General features: G+C 43.0%; 1 protein-coding gene across 1 annotated transcript in view; it reads right to left on the reverse strand.

Moving 5' to 3' along the window:
• The window catches only part of utp4 (UTP4 small subunit processome component), a 63,996-nt gene that overhangs the window by 11,918 nt on the left and 31,944 nt on the right, over positions 1-20,134 (reverse strand). The window contains exons 5-7 of the mRNA XM_060837530.1: positions 10,311-10,522; positions 8,696-8,867; positions 8,522-8,613 (exon numbers count right to left, since the gene is read on the reverse strand). Of these exons, the coding sequence (XP_060693513.1) occupies positions 8,522-8,613; positions 8,696-8,867; positions 10,311-10,522 (476 nt within the window). The remainder of the gene's footprint in view (positions 1-8,521; positions 8,614-8,695; positions 8,868-10,310; positions 10,523-20,134) is intronic.

Consider the following 20,134-nt stretch of genomic DNA (forward strand, 5'->3'; position numbering starts at 1 on the left):
CTAAGGCTGTGCCCATGAGTCCTAGTCTTCCCGCCTGACGGAAACAACTTCCCAGCATCCACCCTTTCTAAGCCATGCATTATCTCGAAAATTTCTATTAGATCTTCCCTCAACATTCTAAACTCTTATGAATACAATCCCAGGATCCTCAGCCATTCATTGTATGTTAGGCCTAGTATTCCAGGGATCATCCGTGTGAATCTCCGCTGGACACGCTCCAGCGCCAGTATGTCCTTCCTGAGGTGTTGGGCCCAAAACTGGACACAGTATTCTAAATGGGGCCTAACTAGAGTTTTATGAAGTTTTAGTAGCACATCACTGCTTTTACATTCCAACCTTCTTGAGATAAATGACAACATTACATTTGCTTTCTTAACCACAGACTCAACCTGCAAGGCAAACTTTATAGAATCCTGTACTAGCACTCTCAGATCGCTTTGTACTTTGGTTTTATGAATTTTCTCACTGTTTATAAAATAGTCCATGCCTGTGTTCTTTTTCCCCAAAGTGCAAGACCTCACATTTGCTAATGTTGAATTTCATCAGCCATTTCTTGGACCATTCTCCTAAACCGTCTAAATCTTTCTGCAGCCTCTCCACCTCCTCAGAACTACCTGTGTGTCCGCCTAACTTCGTATCATCGGCAAACTTCACCAGAATGCCCCCAGTCCCTTTGTCCATATATAAAGTGAACAGCTGCGGCCAAAGCACTGAACCCTGCAGGACACCACTTATCACCACCTGCCATTCCGAAAAAGAACCTTTTATCCCAACTCTCTGCCTTCTATCAAACAGCCAATCCTCAATCCAAGCCAGTAGCTCACTTCAAACATCATGGTCCCTCACCTTACTCAGTAGCCTCCCATGAGGCACCTTGTCAAAGGCCTTTTGGAAATCTAGGTAGATAACATCCATTGGGTTTCCCTGGTCTAACCTCCTTGTTACCTCTTCAAAGAATTCTAACAGGTTTATCAGGCACAACCTCCCCTTACTAAATCCATGTTGACTTGTTCTAATTTGGCCCTGCACTTCCAAGAATTTAGAAACCTCATCCATAATGATGGATTCTAAAATTTTACCTAAAACCAAGGTTAGGCTAATCGGCCTATAATTTTCCATCTTTTGTCTTCATCCTTTCTTGAACAAGGGGGTTACAACAGCAATTTTGCTATCATCTGGGACTTTTCCCTGACCCCAGTGATTTTTGAAAGATTACAACCAATGACTCCGCTATTTCTTCAGCCACCTCCCTCAGAACTCTAAGATGTAGCCCAATTGGGCCACAGATTTATCAAATTTTCGACCTTTTAGCTTTTCAAGTACTTTCTCTTTTGTAATGGCTGCCATTACCCAACTCTACCCCTTGACTCTCCTTAATTATTGGGATATTACTCATGTCTTTCACTGTGAAGACTGACCTAAATAAGTTCTTCAGCTATTTCCTGATCTCCCATCACTAGCCTTCCTGCATCAATTTGGAGCGGCCCAATCTCTACTTTTGCCTCTTATGTTTCGTACGTATTGAAAGAAATTTTGCTTTGACTGATTTTACAAAGCACTGTCCACAAAATATCAGGTAACACTCACGCTATTATGGGGAGGTGACAGCCTAGTGGTATTTGTTGGAGTATTAGTCCACAGATCCTGATGATGATCTGGGGATCAGGGTTTGAATTCTGCCATGGCAGATGGTGGAATCTGAATTCATTAAAAGTCTGGAATTAGGATCTAATAATGACAATGACACCATTGTCAATTGTTGGAAAACCCGATCACTAATGTCCTTTAGACAAGGAAACTGCCATGCTTACCGACTGTGACTCCAGACTGACAGCAATGTGGGATTGAGACTTAATTGTCCTGGATAATTGGGGATGGGTAATAAATGGTGGTCTGGCCAGTTATACCAACATCCTTTGAAGGAATAAAAGAAAAAAAATTCTGCTTTTTGTTCCCCAATTCTTCTGAAGGTTGTATTCTAACTGGAGTTGTGGCTGACCTCCTACAATCTTAAACTCAAGTTGAGTGATAATGGCACAGTTGGAGACATTAAATTCATCAACTCAATATCAGCTTTGCACAGCAAGCCAGTCTCATTCTCCCACTCAATCCCTGCAGTCTCACAGATTTATTTCCTTTAAGTGCCCATCCAGCTTCCTTTCGATATCATTGAACCTCTCCCCATCCACCAATTCCATAGGCAGTGCCTAATAAGCAGCAAGTTCCAGTAAGTTACTGGTTGCTGCTTAAAGAAGGTAATTTTTCAATTGTCCCTTCATCTCTTGTTCAAGACCGTAAATCTGTGTTCCCTGATTCTTGCACCCTCAGCCAACAGGAAAGTTCAACTTCTTTCTACCTTTTCCAAGCCTGTCATAATCTTGTACAATTTCAGTAAATCCACTTTCGATGCCCTATGCTCCAAAACAAATACAAATATAGATCTATTAGCAATAGGCAGCATGATTTTGTGCAGGGAAGGTTGTATCTCACAAATTTAATTGAGTTTTTTGAGGAAGTAACAAAGATGACTGGTGAGGGCATGGTGGTTAATGTCTATAAGAATTTTAGCAAGGCCTTTAACATAGCAGACTGATACAAAACGTGAACTCACATGGAATCTGCAGCTAACTGGCTTATCATAGAAGACAGAGTGTAGTGGTAACGGTATGGTTTTAATAACTGGAGATCTGTGACCAATGGTGCTCTTCAGGGATTAATGCTGCTGTAATATGTATATATGACCTAGGGGAGAGTGTGGGAGGCCTAATCAGTAAGTGCAGATGACAAAGATTGGGAAGCTGTGGACAGTGAGGAGGATAGCCAGAGGATACAGCAGAATATGGATAGGCAGGAGGCTTGGGCAGAAAATAGGAGATGGTGTTTAATTTGGACAAATGAGAGGTGATGCATTTTGGAAAATCTAATGCTGGTGGGAAGTATACAGGAAATGGCTGAACTCTTAGAAGCATCAATTTACAGAGAGGCCTAGGTGTGCAGGTCCACAATTCCCCGAGATATGAAAAGCAAGTTTTTCTATACAGAGGGTAGTAAGAGTCTAGAATGCACTGCCAGAGGAGTTAATGTAGGCAGATATGGTAATTACGTTTAAGAGGCATTTTGACAGGCAGGAATGAATAGGCAGGAAAGAATAGGCAGGAAATAGAAGGATACAGACTGTGTAGAGTCAAAACGTTTTTAGTTTAGAAAGGTATGCTATTAGCTTTCTTCACTGCCTGCTGTACCTGCATGCTTGCTTTCATTGACTGATGTACAAGAACACCCAAATCTCATTGAACTGCCCCTTTACCCGACTTGATTCCATTTAGGTAGTAATCTGCCTTCCTGTTCTTGCCACCAAAGTGGATAATCACACATTTATCCACATGAAACTGCATCTGCCATGCATCTGTCCATTCACCTAGCCTGTCCAGGTCACCCTGTATTCTCCTAACATCCTCCTCATATTTCGCCCTGCCATCCAGCTTTGTGTCAACAGCAAATTTGCTAATATTACTTTTAATACCTTCATCTATATAATTAATGTACATTGTAAAAAGCAGCAATCCCTGCGGCACACCACTGGTCACCGCCTGCCATTCCAAGAGGGAGCCATTTATCACTACTCTTTGTTTCCTGTCAGCCAACTAATCTTCAATCCATGTCAGTACTTTTGCCCCTAATACCATGTGCCCTAATTTTGCTCATTAACCTCCTATGTGGGACTTTATCAAAGGCTTTCTGAAAGTCCAGGTATTCTACATCCACTGGATCTCCCTTGTCCATCTTCAGAGTTACATCCTCAAAAAAATTCCAGAAGATTAGTCAAGCATGATTTCCCCTTCGTAAATCCATGCTGACTCTGACTCTGTTACTGCTATCCAGATGTGTCGTAATTTTGTCCTTTATAATTGACTCCAGCATTTTTCCTACCACTGAGTTCAGACTAACTGGTCTATAATTCTCTGTTTTTTCTCTCCCTCCTTTCTTAAAATGTGGGACAACATTAGCCACCCTCCAATCCGCTGGAACTGATCCTGAATCTATCGAACATTGGAAAATGATCACCAATATATCCATGATTTCTAGAGCCACCTCCTTCAGTACCCTGGGATGTAGACCATCAGGCCCTGGGGACTTATCAGCCTTCAGGCTTAACAGTCTCTCCAACACCATTTCCTGCCTAATATAAATTCCCCTCAGTTCAGGTCCTTCAGCCACTATTACATCAGGGAGATTGCTTGTGTCTTCCCCAGTGAACACAGATCTAAAGTACCAATTCAACTCTTCTGCCATTTCTTTGCTCCCCGTAATAAATTCACCCGTTTCTGTCTTCAAGGGCCCAATTTTAGTCTTAACCATCTTTTTTCTTTACACATACCTAAAAAGCCTTTACTATCCTCCTTTATATTTTTGGCCAGTTTACCTTCGTACCTTATTTTTTTCTTTGCGTATTTCCTTTTTAGTTACCCTCTGTTGTTCTTTAAAAGCTTCCCAGTACTCTGATTTCCCACTCATCTTTGCTATATTATACTTTTTCCCTTTTGTCTTTATACGGTCCTCAACTTCCCTCATCAGCCATGGCCACTCCTGCCTCCCTTAGGATCTTTCTTCCTTTTTGGAATGAACTGATCCTGCATCTTCTGCATTATACCCAGAAATACCTGCCATTGTTCCTTCACTGCCATCCCTGCTAGGGTATTGCACCATTGAACTTTGGCTCCCTCATAGCTCCATAAGTTCCCCTTATTCAACTGAAATATTGTCACTTCTGATTCTACCCTCTCCATTTCAAACTGCAGATTAAAGCTTATTGTATTGTGGTCACTACCTCCTAATGGCTCCTTTACTTCGAGGTCCCTGATCAAATCCGGTTCATTGCACAACATCAGATCCAGAATTGCCTTCTCCCTGGTAGGCTTCAGTACAAGCTGTTCTAAGAATCCATCTCGGAGGCACTCCACAAACTCCCTTTCTTGGGGTCCAGTACATCCTGATTCTCCCAGTCTACCTGCATGTTGAAATCCCCCATAACAACTGTAGTAATATCTTTGCAACAGGCCAATTTCAGCTCCTTATTCAGCTTACATACTACATCCAGGCTACTGTTTGGGGGCCTGTAGATAACTCCCATTAGGGTCTCTCTACCCTTAGAATTTCTCAGCTCTATCCAAACTGACTCTACATTCCCCAATTCTAGGTTCCCCCGTGCAAGGGACTGAATATCATCCCTTACCAACAGGGCCACCCCACCCCCTCTGCCAGTCAGTGTGTCCTTACGATAGCACGTATAGCCTTGATTATTCATTTCCCAAGCCCTGTCCACCTGAAGCCACGTCTCAATTATCTCCACAACATTGTAACTGCCAATTTCTAAATGAGCCTCAAGCTCATCCACCTTATTTCTAATGCTTCGTGCATTTATACATAATATTTTAAATTTGTTACTCTCCTCACCCTTCCTATCAATTCCTATTTCACCTGACCTTACAGCATGATCCTTCTTTGAGTTTTCTGCTCCATTGATTCCGTTGTCTTTCTTGACTTCTCTTGTTCTAACTTTCCCTTTAACTTCCTTCTTAAACTTCCAGTCTGTCTCCCCCCCCCCGCTATTTAGTTTAAACGCAGCTGTGTTGCAGTGGCAAACCTACCTGCCAGAATGCTGGTCCCTAACCTATTAAGGTGCAAACCGTCCCTCTCATATAATTTATCCTTCCCGCAAAACATACCCCCGTGATCCAAGAATTTAAATCCTTGCTTCCTGCACCAGTTCCCCAGCTACACATTCAAGTCCATTATCTCCCTGTTCCTGTCCTCTCCAGCCCGAGGAACTGGAAGCAAACCGGCGATAACCACCTTGAATGTTCTGCTTTTCAGCCTTCTTCAGAGTTCTCCGAAGTCCCGCTGTAGAATGTCCCTCCTCTTCTTCCCGACAGTATTTGTGCCGACATGCACCACATCATCTAGCTCTTCACTTTCGCCCTTGAAGATTTCCTGCACTCTGTCTGCGATGTCCTTAATCCTGGCACCAGGAAGGCAACACACCATCCTCAAATCCCACCTGTTGCCACAGAAACCCGGTTCAGTCCCTCTCACTATGGAGCCCCCTATTATCACAGCTCTGTGTGATGTCTGACTCCTCGGCTCTGCCTCCACGCCAATTTCTGATTGGCAGACCTGACCGCCTCTCAGACTGGCAGTGACGTCTCTCTTTACAGTTTCCAAGAGATTAAACCTGTTCCTGACAGGTACTTCTCTCGGGGTCTCTTGCATTTGTCTCATCTCTGCCTTCCTCATCGTCTTCTCCCTTCTACTCTCTTCTGGTATGGTTGGTGTAATAACCTCGCTGAAGGTCCTGTCCAGAAAGATCTCGTTTGCTCGGATGAGCCTGAGGTCATCTAGTTCTTTCTTCAGTGCTGTAATATGCTCTGTCAGAAGCTGAACGTGTACCCCCTTTCCACAGTTATACGAGCCAGCTACACCAGAGTCCCTAACCTCTCACTTCATGCACGCAGTACACTGAATCAGCTTGGCAGTCATGTCTTCACCCTCTTCAATTGTGGCGTAATCACTTCTCTCAACTTCTTCCTATCGCTTTATCAAAATATATCACTTTACACTTAAGAGTCCTAGAGATGTACAGCATGGAAAAAGACCCAATAGTCCAATGCATCCATGCTGACCGGATATCCCAACCCAATCTAGTCCCACCTGCCCAGCACCCGGCCCATATCCCTCCAAACCCTTCCTATTCATATACCCATCCAGATGCCTCTTAAATGATGCAATTGTACCAGCCTCCACCATTTCCTCTGGCAGCTCATCCCATAAACATACCACCCTCTGTGTGAAAAGGTTGCCCCTTATGCCTCTTTTATATCTTTCCCCTCTCATCCTAAACCTATGCCCTCTAGTTCTGGATTCCCTGAACCCAGGGAAAGGACTTTGTCTACTTACCCTAAATTCCAAATGATACTTGTCTGTCTATTCTAATGCTAAGTCCAATTGCAATCAATTGCTATTATCCTCACTGTCAGCCATATTTCCAAGTTTATCATCAAATTTTGAAATTTTACCTTGTTTTAAAAAATTGCTGGAAAAGCTCAGCAGGTCAAGGGAGGTTAGTCAAGCATCTGTGGAGAGAAATCAGAGTTAACATTTCAGGTTGAGTGTCCCTTTCTCAGAACCTCATTTGACCTGTTGAGCATTTCCAACAATTTCTATTTTTATCTCTGATTTACAGTTTTCTTGGTTTTTAGTTCGGGTTGTCATTGGGCACACAATGACTCATTTGTGCATACTGGAAGCTACACATGTTCACTCATTCTTTGTAGGAGACAAGAATTTATTCATATCTTGCTGCTTTTTGCCCTTCTGCAATGGTTACAGTGATGTCAATCCCTGTTGCATTTTGCATACCAATACTCTATAATCAGAGGAAACCTACCTGTTTAAGTTTAATCATTGTGGGGTGGCACAGTGGCACCGTGGTTAGCACTGCTGCCTCACAGCACCCAGGTTCGATTCCAGCCTCAGGCAAGTGTGTGTGTGAAGTTTGCACATTTTCCTCGTGTCTGTGTGGGTTTCCTCTGGGTGCTCCAGTTTCCTCCCACAATCCAAAGATGTGCAGGTTAGGTGAAATGGCTATGCTAAATTGCCCATTGTATTCAGGGATGTGTCGGTTAGGTGCATGAGTCAGGGGTAAATGTAGGAGAATGGGTCTGGGTGGGATATTCTTCGGAGGGCCGGTGTGGACTTACCCGGCCAAAGAGCCTGTTTACACACAGTAGGGACTCTAATTAATCAGCGAACCAAGATTGACAGTTAACAGTTCTCACTAATTTGCCATGATAATCAACAGTCTTCTTGTGTATATAAATTCCTTTCCTAAATCTGGTTATCGCATATCAGTCCTGATTAGTGCAAGATGAAAACATACATATCAAAAAGCAGTGAAATCCAGCAGTGATCCTTGAGAACATACTGTTTCCCATCCTCCAGTCTGACAAACAATCCTTTACCACAGTTCACTGTTTAGTTTGAAGCCAATTTTGTATCTAAGTGGATATTGACTCTCCTCAATTTTGTTAAATGTTACTTTTACAAAGACTTTCTAAAACTTAATTTAGACAACATTCACTGCACTACCTTCATCAACCTGTTACTTCAAGAAAAATAAATTAAGGTTAGTCAAGCATAGTCCAGCTTTTACAAATCTATACTGCTTAAAGTAACTCAAACTACTCCAAGCACCTGTTCTTCTACCCTCTGAATGTTTATAAAACCTTATGCACCATTTATGCACTGCTAATTATAAACTGACCAGCCTGTATCTGTTAGCAATAATAAAGGCTCATAACTACAGTTTCCCAATCCCCACCTGCAAACATTTGCAGACTATGACTGCCTTTATTCATGAGCTCCACAGTCCAGAGTACAAATCGGTTTTCCATTTCTTAGTCAATGGGATGGAGTAATTGGGTGCAGATAGAAACAGCCCACAGCACCTGCAGTAAACACTTACATGTGGGAAGAGGATTTTGCGGAGAGCAGCTTCATATGACTTGGTTTCCACACGGTCCATCAGGGGACGAATGACAAGCTGGGCATCCAAACCTTACCCAGAAAAGGAGGAAAGGAGTTGAGATAAAAATTCCACTGCGTAGCTCATCTAACAGACAAGATTTTATCCACTCACCACCCGAGATAAGCGCAGACTTGGTATGAATGACAGCCCTCACATCATGGGAATGATGTTTAAAAGTCTTCGTACGAACCCATTGAGTATCAACAGCTCCTGACTTTACTGCAATCAGCTGAAATTGGACAACAGTTCCCTCAGAGGTTCCAGCAACAATGCTGTCTTCAGTCTGCAGAAAGCAAAATCTCCATCAGTAGAGTGTAGAACACAGCTTGCCTTTGATAAAGTCCCACATAGGAGGTTAGTGAGCAAAGTTAGGGCGCATGGTATTGGGGGCAAAGTACTGACTTGGATTGAAAATTGGTTGGCTGATAGGAAACAAAGATTTGTCAGAATCATTGGTGACCTTTAAGCGGCAATTGGATAGGTACATGGATAGGTGCTTAAGCTAGGACAAATGTTTGGCACAACATCGTGGGCCGAAGGGCCTGTTCTGTGCTGTATTGGTCTATGTTCTAAAGAGTAGTGAAAAATGGCTCCCTTTCGGAATGGCAGGCGGCGACCAGTGGGGTACTGCAGGGTTCGGTGCCGGGACCGCAGCTTTTTACCATATATATTAATGATATGGAAAATGGTATTAATAATAACATTAGAAAATTTGCTGATGATACTAAGCTGGGTGGCAGGGTGAAATGTGAGGAGGATGTTAGGAGATTACAGGATGACCTGGACAGGTTAGGAGAGTGGACAGATGCATGGCAGATGCAGTTTAATGTGGATAAATGTATGGTTATCCACTTTGGTGGCAAGAACAGTAAGGCAGATTACTACCTAAATGGAATCAATTTAGATAAAGGGGCAGTACAAAGAGATCTGGGTGTTCTTGTACACCAGTCAATGAAGGCAAGCATGCAGGTACAGCAGGTAGTGAAGAAGGCTAATAGCATGCTGGCCTTCATAACAAGAGGGATTGAGTATAGAAGCAAAGAAGTTCTTCTGCAGCTGTACAGGGCCCTGGTGAGACCACACCTGGAGTACTGTGTGCAGTTCTGGTCTCCAAATTTGAGGAAAGACATTCTGGCTATTGAGGGAGTGCAGCATAGGTTCATGAGGTCAATTCCTGGAATGGTGGGACTATCGTATGTTGAAAGATTGGAGCAACTGGGCATGTATATCCTTGATATTAGAGAACTGAGAGGGGATCTGATTGAGACGTATAAGATTATTAAAGGACTGGACACTCTGGAGGCAGGAAACATGTTTCCGCTGATGGGTGAGTCCCGAACCAGAGGACACAGCTTAAAAATAAGGGGTAGGCCATTTAGAACAGAGATGAGGAGAAACTTCTTCACCCAGAGAGTGGTGGCTGTGTGGAATGCTCTGCCCCAGAAGGCAGTGGAGGCCCAGTCTCTGGATTCGTTTAAGAAAGAGTTGGATAGAGCTCTCGAGGATAGTGGAATCAAGGGTTATGGCGATAAGGCAGGAACCTAATACTGACTGAGGATGATCAGCCATGATCATAATGAATGGTGGTGCAGGTTCGAAGGGCAGAATGGCCTACTCCTGCACCTATTGTCTATTGTCTATAATGTGATGGTGAACAGATGTTAAAAATGAATCAGCTGCCACTCGAACAGCAACAGAGACTGACAATTCAAAGATCTACTCTCACCTGGTTCACTGAAAGTGTTAGCACGTCACATTTAGTGACCGGATGTGTTTTCAGCAGAGTTCCTGTCTGCCAGTCCCAGAACTGTACTTTCCCTGCTGAATCTGCACTCACGATGGAGTAATTGCTGAGAAAACAGAGACTCCATACCACACATTCTCGCCTGTGTGAAACTACTTCACCACGATCAACAAAAATATGACGTGTGCAGTGACCTGGAGAGATAAGGAATAATTAACTGGCATGAGTTGAGAAATCAGGAGGAAGCAAGATTCATGTAAATGCCATAGTCTGAAGCACAGGCCCGGGCAAAAAAAGTACCGCAGAAACACTGGGCAAACACAAAAACAGAGCGATCTAACACTTTAAAAAAAACTATTTAGCTTGGCTCTCAGTGAAGCAGAGTTGGTTTGAGTGTACCTCAACTTTTGAGTTTCAACAGGAGACAGGAGCCGCCAAAAAGAAGAAACAAAAGAGGAGGAGGGAAGGAAGAGGGAAGGAGGTAGCAATGTGATTCAGAGCCCTATCAATAAGATGCACTGCTGTAATTCACCCAGCATTTCTTAAACCTATGACCATTACAGCTGAGAAGGAGATGTACAGCAGCATAGAGTCAGATGTACAGCACGGAAACAGACCTTTCGGTTCAACCTGTCCATGCTGACGAGATATCCCAACCTAATCCAGTCCTATTTACCAGCACCCAGACCATATCCCTCCAAACCCTTCCTATTCATATACTCATCCAGATGCCTTCTAAATGTTTCAATCGTACCAGCCTCCACACTTCCTCTAGCAGCTCATTCCATACACATATCACTCTCTGCATGACAACGTTGGCCTAGGTTCTCTTTTATATCTTTCTCCTCTCACCCTAAACCTATGCCCTCTAAGTTTTGGACTCCCCCAGCCCAGAGAAAAGACTTCCTCTATTTATCCTATCCCTGCTCCTCATGATTTTATAAACCTCTAGAAGGTCACCCCTCAACCTTTGAGGCTACAGACAAAACCGGCCCAGCCTATTCAGCCTCTCCCTATAGCTCAAATGTTCCAACCCTGATAACATCCTTGTAAATCTTTTCTGAGCTCTTTCAAGTTTCACAACATCTTTCCAATAGGAGACCAGAATTGCACACAATATTCCAAAAGTGTAGATTACAGTAGTGCTGGAAAAGCACAGTAGGTCAGGCAGCATTCGAGGAGCAGGGAAAATCGACATTTTGGGCAAAAGCCCTTCATCAGGAATTCCTGATGAAGGGCTTTTGCTTTGCCCGAAGTGTCGATGTTCCTGCTCCTCGGATGCTGCCTGACCTGCTGTGCTTTTCCAGCACCACTCTCATCTAGACTCTGGTTTCCAGCATCTGCAGTAGTCACTTTTGCCTATATTCCAACAGTGGCCTAACCTGCGTCCTTTATAGCCACAACATGACCTCCCGACTCCTATACTCAATGCTCTGACCAATAAAGAAGAACATATCAAATGCCTTCTTCACTATCCTATCTACCTATGACTCCACTTTCAAGGAGCTATGAACCCGCACTCCAAGGTCTCTTTGTTCAACACTCCCCAGGACCTTACCATTAAGTATATAGCTCCTGTTCTGATTTGCTTTCCCAAAATGCAGCACCTCACATTTATCTAAATTAAACTCCACCTGCCACACCTCAGCCCATTTGATCAAGATCCCATTATAATCTGAGGTAACCTTTTTCGATATCCACTACACCTCCAATTTTGGTGTCATCTGCAAACTTACTAACTATACCTCTTATGTTCACATCCAAATCATTTATATAAATGACGAAAATAGTAGGACCCAGCACCGATCCTTGTGGCACTCCACTAGTCACAGGCCTCCAGTCTGAAAAACAACCCTTCACCACCACCCTCTGTCTTCTACCTCTGAGCCAGTTCTGTATCCAAATGGCTAGTTCTCCCTGTATTCCATGAGATCTAACCTTGCTAACCAGTCTCCCATGGGGAACGTTGTCGAACGCATTATTAAGTCCGTATAGATCACATCCACTGCTCTACCCTCATCAATCCTCTTTGTTACTTTTTCAAAAAATTTAATCATGTTCGTGAGACATGATTTCCCACGCACAAAGCCATGTTGACTATCCCTAATCAGTCCTTGCCTTTCTAAATGCATATATGTCTTGTCCTTCAGGATTACCACCAACAACTTTCCCACCACTTTTCCTTACCACCTTTTTTAAATAATGGTACCATGTTAGCCAAGCTCTAGTCTTCTCGCACCTCATCTGTGACTATTGATGATACAAGTATCTCAGGAAAAGGCTCAGCAATCACTTCCCTAGCTTCCCACAGAGGTCTAGGGTACACCTGATCAGGTCCTAGGGATTTATCCACCGTTAAGCATTTCAAGACATCCAGCACTTCCTCCTCTGTAATATGGACATTTTTCAAGATGTCACCATTTATTTCCCCACATTCTATATCTTCCATGTCCTTCTCCACAGTAAATACTGATGCAAAATACTCATTTAGTTTCTCCCCCATCTCCTCCGTCTCCACACAAAAGCTACCTTGCCGATCTTTGAGGGTCCCTATTTGCTCCCTACTTACCCTTTTGTCCTTAATGTATTTGTAAAAACCCTTTTTGCCCTCCTGATTTCCCTCCTAAGTAAACTCTTACTGCCTTATACTCTAAGGATTCTCTGAATCTCTCCTGTCTATACTGGACATACACTCTCTTCTTTTTCTTAACCAAACCCTCAATTTTTTTAGTCATCTAGCATTCCATATACCAGCCTTTCCTTTCACCCTAACAGGAATATATTGTCTCTGCACTCTCGTTATCTCATTTCTGAAGGCTTCCCATTTTCCAGCCATCTGCCCCCAATCAGCTTTTGAATGTTCTTGCCTAATACCGTCAAAATTAGCCATCCTCCAATTTAGAACTTCAACTGTTAGATCTGCTCCATCCGTTTCCATCGCTATTTTAAAACTAATTGAATTATGTTCACTGGCCCCACTGACTCCACCACTGACACCCCAGTCACCTGCCCTGCCTTATTTCCCAAGAGTAGGTCAAGTTTTGCACCTTCTCTAGTAGGTATGTACACATACTGACTCAATGTTTTCTTATATATGCTTAACAAATTCCTCTCCATCTAAACCTTTAACACTTTGGCAATCCCAGCCAACGTTTGGAAAGTTAAAATCCCCAACCATGACCACCCTATCCTTCTTACAGATAACCGAGATCTCCTTACAAATTTGTTTCTCAATTTCCTGCTGACTATTAAGGCATCTATAATACAATTCCAATAAAGTGATCTTTCCTTTCTTATTTCTCAGTTCCACCCAAATAATGTCCCAGGATGTACTTCCAGGAATATCCTCCCTGAGTACGGCTGTAATGCTATTACTTATCAAAAACACTACTCCCCCTCCTCTCTTGCCTCCCTTTCCATCCTTCCTATAGCATTTGTATCCTGGAACATTAAGCTGCCAGTCCTGTCCAACCCTGAGCCACATTTTGTAATTGCTATGATATTCCAGTCCAACGTTCCTAACCTTGCCCTGCGTTCATCTGCGTTCCCTGTTTGGCCTCTTGCATTGAATAAATGCAGTTTAATTTATCATCAGTCTTACCTTGTTCTCTACCTTGTCCCTGCCTGCCCTGACTGTTTGGCTCACTTCTTTTCTCAACTGTACCAGTCTTAGACTGATCTCTTTCCTCACTGTCTCCCTGGGTCTCGGTTCCCTCCCCCCGCCCCACCTTACTATTTTAAATACTCCCGAGCAGCTCTCACAAATCTGCCTGCCAGTACGTCAGCCCCCTTCCAATTTAGGTGCAAACTAACCCTATTGTGCATGCCACTTCTACCCAAGAAGAGATTCCAATGATCCAAAAATGTGAATCCTTCTCCAATAGACCAGCTCCTCAGCCACACATTCATCCACTCTATCTTTCCATTCCTACCCTCACTAGCTCGTAGCACCAGGAATAGTCCAGATATTACTACCCTTGAAGACCTCCTTTTTAAATTCCTGTCTGACATTCTATATTGTATCTTCAGAATCTCATCGCTTTCCCTTCCTAGGTCATTGGTACCAATGTGGACAATGACTTCCTGCTGGTCCTGTTCCCTTTTGAGAACATTCTGCACCCTCTGAGACATCCTTGATCCTGGCACCAGGGAAGCAACACACCATTCTGATTTTTCACTGCTAGCCACAGAAACATCTGTCTGTGTCTCCAACTAGAGAGTCCCCGAACACAATCGATCGTGTGGAATCCGATGTACCCCTCATTACATTAGAGCCTGTCTTGATACCAGAAACTTGGCTGATCGTGCTATATTTCCTTGAAAGTCCATCACCCGCTACATTTTCTAAAACAGCGTACTTGTTTGAAATGGGGATAGCCACAGAAGACTCCTGTACTGCCTACCTATCTCTCCTAGCTTTCTTGGAATTAGCCCATCTACCTAACTGTATGTGCAGCTTTTCTCCCTTTCTATAATTGCCATCCATCACACCTCTGGCTCATGTAAATTCCTCATTGCCTCTAATGTCTTTACAACCAATCCATTTGATCTGACATGATTCACAACCAATGACATTTATTGCAGATATAATCCTCAGTAACCCATACACTCCCTCAAAACTCCCACATCCGACAAGAAGACATATCACTCTACTCAAGGCCATTTTGCTCCTTCCAATCTACAGACCCAGAAAATAACACCGTCGTATTGCTCTACAAAACACTGCTCCAAGCTAACTTAGTACTTATGGCTTATATTGTTAAAATTTGATCAAGAGACAGATTCCAATAAAAACATATCAAGAAAGAACCCATTCTACTCACTATTGTGGATTTACAGCAAGCTTATACTTAAAACTGCTCACTTATCTATTTCTGTGCTGTGACCTCTCCCAAACAGGTTCCTCCAAGATCAGTTCTGAATTTCGCTGTTTGTGAATTTTTCCAAGACACACTACGATGTCCAGTGATACATGCATTCAAACAGCAAATGCAGCAACTGCACAGATTGACTGCTGTGTCAGTTAGCTGTGTAGGTTTCTTTCTCTCTCTCCTTTACAGACTATGTGCTCACTGCCCTTGTCTGTCTTTCTCCCTTTTAAAAGTGCCACTGTTTTGACTTTGGGAACACCACCACTGCCAAGTCACAAACAATCCCAATTTGGATATATACATTATCTTTTCACTCACCACTCATGGGAAAGCTTGAAAGGTTGTTCCAGCGGAAACAACATTTGGCTTTTAAATCATGCAGTGAGGTAAAGGGAAAGGGTAATATTTCTGACTGAGCAGCCCACAAGTGTCTGAAACTCAAGAATTTTCTTGCTTCTTCTACATAATAAGATATGCTGTGGGCAGCACGGTGGCGCAGTGGTTAGCACTGCTGCCTCACAGCGCCTGAGACCCAGGTTCAATTCCTGACTCAGGCGACTGACTGTGTGGAGTTTGCACGTTCTCCCCGTGTCTGAGTGGGTTTCCTCCGGGTGCTCCGGTTTCCTCCCACAGTCCAAAGATGTGCGGGTTAGGTGAATTGGCCATGCTAAATTGCCCGTAGTGTTAGGTAAGGGGTAAATGTAGGGGTATGGGTGGGTTGCGCTTCGGCGGGTCGGTGTGGACTTGTTGGGCTGAAGGGCCTGTTTCCACACTGTAAGTAATCTAAACTAATCTAATCTAATCTATTCTAATCTAATGTCACTGTCAACATTTTATACAAGTTTGAAAAGTCTCAAACCATTTTAGGATGCAGACAGTTACTTGCCTGGAACAAGGATCAGTTCCCCTGTGAGGATGTTAGATGTTGGATATTGGAAGGATCATTGTGGCTTTGGAAAAGTTGTCTATTCAAGTGATTTTGGACAATTTTAAGACAGCATTATGAGACACATTTGTGCGCATTTTAAAAAGTGGGACAAAAAAAAACTGCAGATGCTGAAATCCAAAGTCCTTCTTCAGGACTGAAGGGTTACACCCAAAATGTCGACTTCCCCACCTCCTGGTGCTGCTTGGCTTGCTGTGTTCTTCAGACTCCTGCCTGTCTACTTTTAAAAAGTGAGGGCATTTGTGGTAACTTGCTGACATTGCCAAAATTGACCTTCAACAACACTTGTATGTGTAATGACTAAACTAGGAACATAGAACATAGAACATAGAAGGATACAGCGCAGTACAGGCCCTTCGGCCCTCGATGTTGCGCCGACCGAATCCTACCTAATCTATACTAGCCCAATAACTTCCAAATGCCTATCCAATGCCCGCTTAAATGACCATAAAGAAGGAGAGTTCACCACTGATACGGGCAGGGCATTCCATGAACTCACAACCCGCTGTGTGAAGAATCTACCCCTAACATCTGTAAATCTACCCCTAACATCTGTGGAACATGATACTATTCCACACACATCATCATCTGTATAACTATGTAAAATTCCAATCAGACCAAAATGTCCAATTTGCATGACTGACTGCTATTCAGGACTAAAACAATTCAAACCATAACCGTGAGTAATAGTGAGTGTCAAGTGTTATATGCAAGAGATAACAACTCTCAGCTCTCGAACAAAACACCATCGAATTAATAAAGGTGCTGCTGCAGGACTCTTAGCTAATATTCCAGACAGCAAAATTCACAGAGAGAACATTCCTACATGAGAATCCGACAGAGACAGGTGTTCCTGATGCATGAATTCGAACGAGGCAGCATTCCTGAAAGAAGATCAGTGGAGAGGGCATGGAGTATTCCTGAAGACATATCCTAGTTGCAATTTTAAGAGACTAAATTCCACTTTTTTGTTATATAAGGACTTTATTTTATTGGAACAGCATACAATTAGGATTTTCTTTTATTGGGAACTAGTTAGGGAATTGTTCGCGATTCTGTTAATTTGTTCACTGTTGGAGTTTAGGTGTGCTTTAGATCTCTAAAAATTACCACCCAGGTTGATAGGGTTGAGGAAGTGGGAAGACTGCAGAAGGCCTTGGACATACTAGGTGAGTGGGCATAGTCGTGGCAGATAGAATACAGTTTGGCAGTATAAAGTTACATGTTTTGGTAGAAAGAATACAGGAGTAGACTATTTTCTAAATAGGGAAAACCTTCAGAATTCTGAAGCACAAAGAGACTTGGGAGGCCAAGTTCAGGACCTCCTTAAGATTAACATACAATTTCAGTTTGTGTGTGCATGTTAGCTTTTATTGGTAGAGGGACTGAGTTTCAGAGCCACGAGGTCATATTGCAGCTGTACAAAACTCTGGTGCAACCACACTTGGAGTATTGTGTACAGTTCTGGTCACCGCTTTATAGGAAGGATGTGGAAGTTTTGGAAAGGGTTCAGAGGAGATTTACTAGAATGTTGCCTGGCATTGGCCGGGGCTGGGGGAGGTCTTATGAGGAAAGGCTGAGGCACTTGAGGCTGTTTTCATTCAAGAGAAGAAAGTTGAGAGGTGACTTAATTGAGACATATAAGATAATCAGAGGGTTAGATAAGCTGGACAGTGAGAGCCTTTTTCCTCGGATGGTGATGGCTAGCACGAGTGGACATAGCTTTAAATTGAGGAGTGACAGATATAGGAGAGATGTTAGAGGTCGTTTCATTACTCAGAATGTAGTAGGTATGTGGAACACTCTGCCTGCAACAGTAGTAGACTCACCAACTTTAAGGGCATTTAAATTGTCATTGGATAACATATGGACGAACATGGAATAGTGCAGGATAGATGAGCTTCAAAGGTCCTGTACTATGCTGTAATTTTCAATGTTTTGGTTCATTAATATGTAAATTCCAGAACTTCTTTTAAGTCACATTCTCGAGATAATTTAAGGTTTTATATTTTTAAAAAAAAGTGGCATCTTTGCTCAGATAATGCATTAAAGGTGGGAGGTTAGAGTCTGTCTGTATCCCATGAGAACAGCCTAAACCAGGAACTTGGGTTCATGTCGCACGACAGGTGACCTCACTACACACTCTCACACACACACACACACACACACACACACACACACACACACACACACACACACACACACACACACACTCTCACAGCTTATACTCCATCACACACAAACTGAAATTGTATGTTAATCTTAAGGAAGTCCTGAACTTGGCCTCCCAAGTCTCTTTGTGCTTCAGAATTCTGAAGGTTTTCCCTATTTAGAAAATAGTCTACTCCTGTATTCTTTCTACCAAAACATGTAACTTTATACTTGCCAAACTGTATTCTATCTGCCACGACTTTGCCCACTCACCTAGTATGTCCAAGGCCTTCTGCAGTCTTCCCACTTCCTCAACAATACCTGCCCCTCCACCTTTAGGTCATCTGCAAACGTGGCAACAATGCTACATTCCTTCGTCCAGACCATGATTATAGAACGTGAATAGGTGTGGTATATTGTCAGGGGGCCAGATTTTTCTGAAATTAGATCTGACGAATGCCTATATGCAACCTGAATTAGCAGATAGGTCAACATCTTTTTGACTATTAATATCTACATGGATATTCAATTTCATAAGGTGCTTTCTGGTCCTTCTCCAACTCTTGGAATACTCCAATGGGTGATGAACTGAACGTTTTAAAGCAAGGAGTAGTGTATTATCTGGATTTCCTTTATTCCTACACAGAATGTAGTATCCCTGGCAAGGCTGGTTTGTTGTCCATCCCCAGTTGCCCTTGAATTGAGTGACTCTCTAGACCATTAGAGTGCAGTTAAGAGTCCACCAATTGCTATGGGTCTGGAGTCACATTTAGGCAGACCAGATAAGACTGGTAGATTTCTTTCTGTAAAAGAACATTTATGAACCAGAGAAATTTTCATGACAATCACGAGTAGACTAGCTTTCATAGAACCCCTACAGTGTGGAAACGAGCCCTTCGGCTCAACAAGTCCACACTGACCCTCCAAAGACCCATTCTCCATTACTCTACATTTACCCCTGACTAACATACCTAACCTACACATCCCTGAGCACTGTGGTCAATTTCCCATGGCTAATTCACCTAACATGCACACCTTTGGACTGTGGGAGGAACCAGAGCACCCAGACAAAATCCATGCAGACTTGGGGAGAATGTGCAAACTCCACACAGTCATCCGAGGCTGGAATCAAACACGGCGCTGTGAGGCAGCAGTGCTAACCACTGAGCCACCCAAAAACCGCTTTATTCATACAGATTTTATTGAATTTGAATTTCACAATCTGCCATGGTGAGATTCAGACCTATGTTCCCCAGAGTATTAGCCTCGGCCTCTATATAATTATTTCAGCTCCAAATAGAGACACAAATAGATGGACTGAAGAAGGTACTCCAGCATTTCGAAAAGTGTAGAGTTTGTGTGAAATAATTTAAATCTGCTGCCAGATCTGAGTTTTGCCAGTTATTTTGGTTTTTTAACACCTCTTTTGATCTAGACAGTAGTAATTAAAAAGAAAAAAGAAGAAAAATAAAGTAACCATTTTTGTGATTACATAAACATTTGCATTTGTATGTGCAGAAGTGGAGCTTGATTTTCTGGCCATCCTCACACCAGGGTGGTAACAGTTTAGATTAGATTAGATTAGATTCCCTACAGTGTGGAAACAGGCCCTTGGTCCATCAAGTCCACACCGACCCTCCGAACAGTAACTCACCCGAGTCATTTCCCTCTGACTAATGCACCTAACACGATGGGCAATTTAGCATGCCCAATTTATCTGTCCTGCAGGTTTTTGGACTATAGGAGGAAACCGGAGCACCTGGAGGAAACCCATGCAGATATGGGGAGAATGTGCAAACTCCACACAGACAGTCACCTGAGGCTGGAATCAAACCTGT

This window comes from Hemiscyllium ocellatum, chromosome 17 (genome assembly GCF_020745735.1).
Source record: "Hemiscyllium ocellatum isolate sHemOce1 chromosome 17, sHemOce1.pat.X.cur, whole genome shotgun sequence".
Classification (NCBI taxonomy): domain Eukaryota; kingdom Metazoa; phylum Chordata; class Chondrichthyes; order Orectolobiformes; family Hemiscylliidae; genus Hemiscyllium; species Hemiscyllium ocellatum.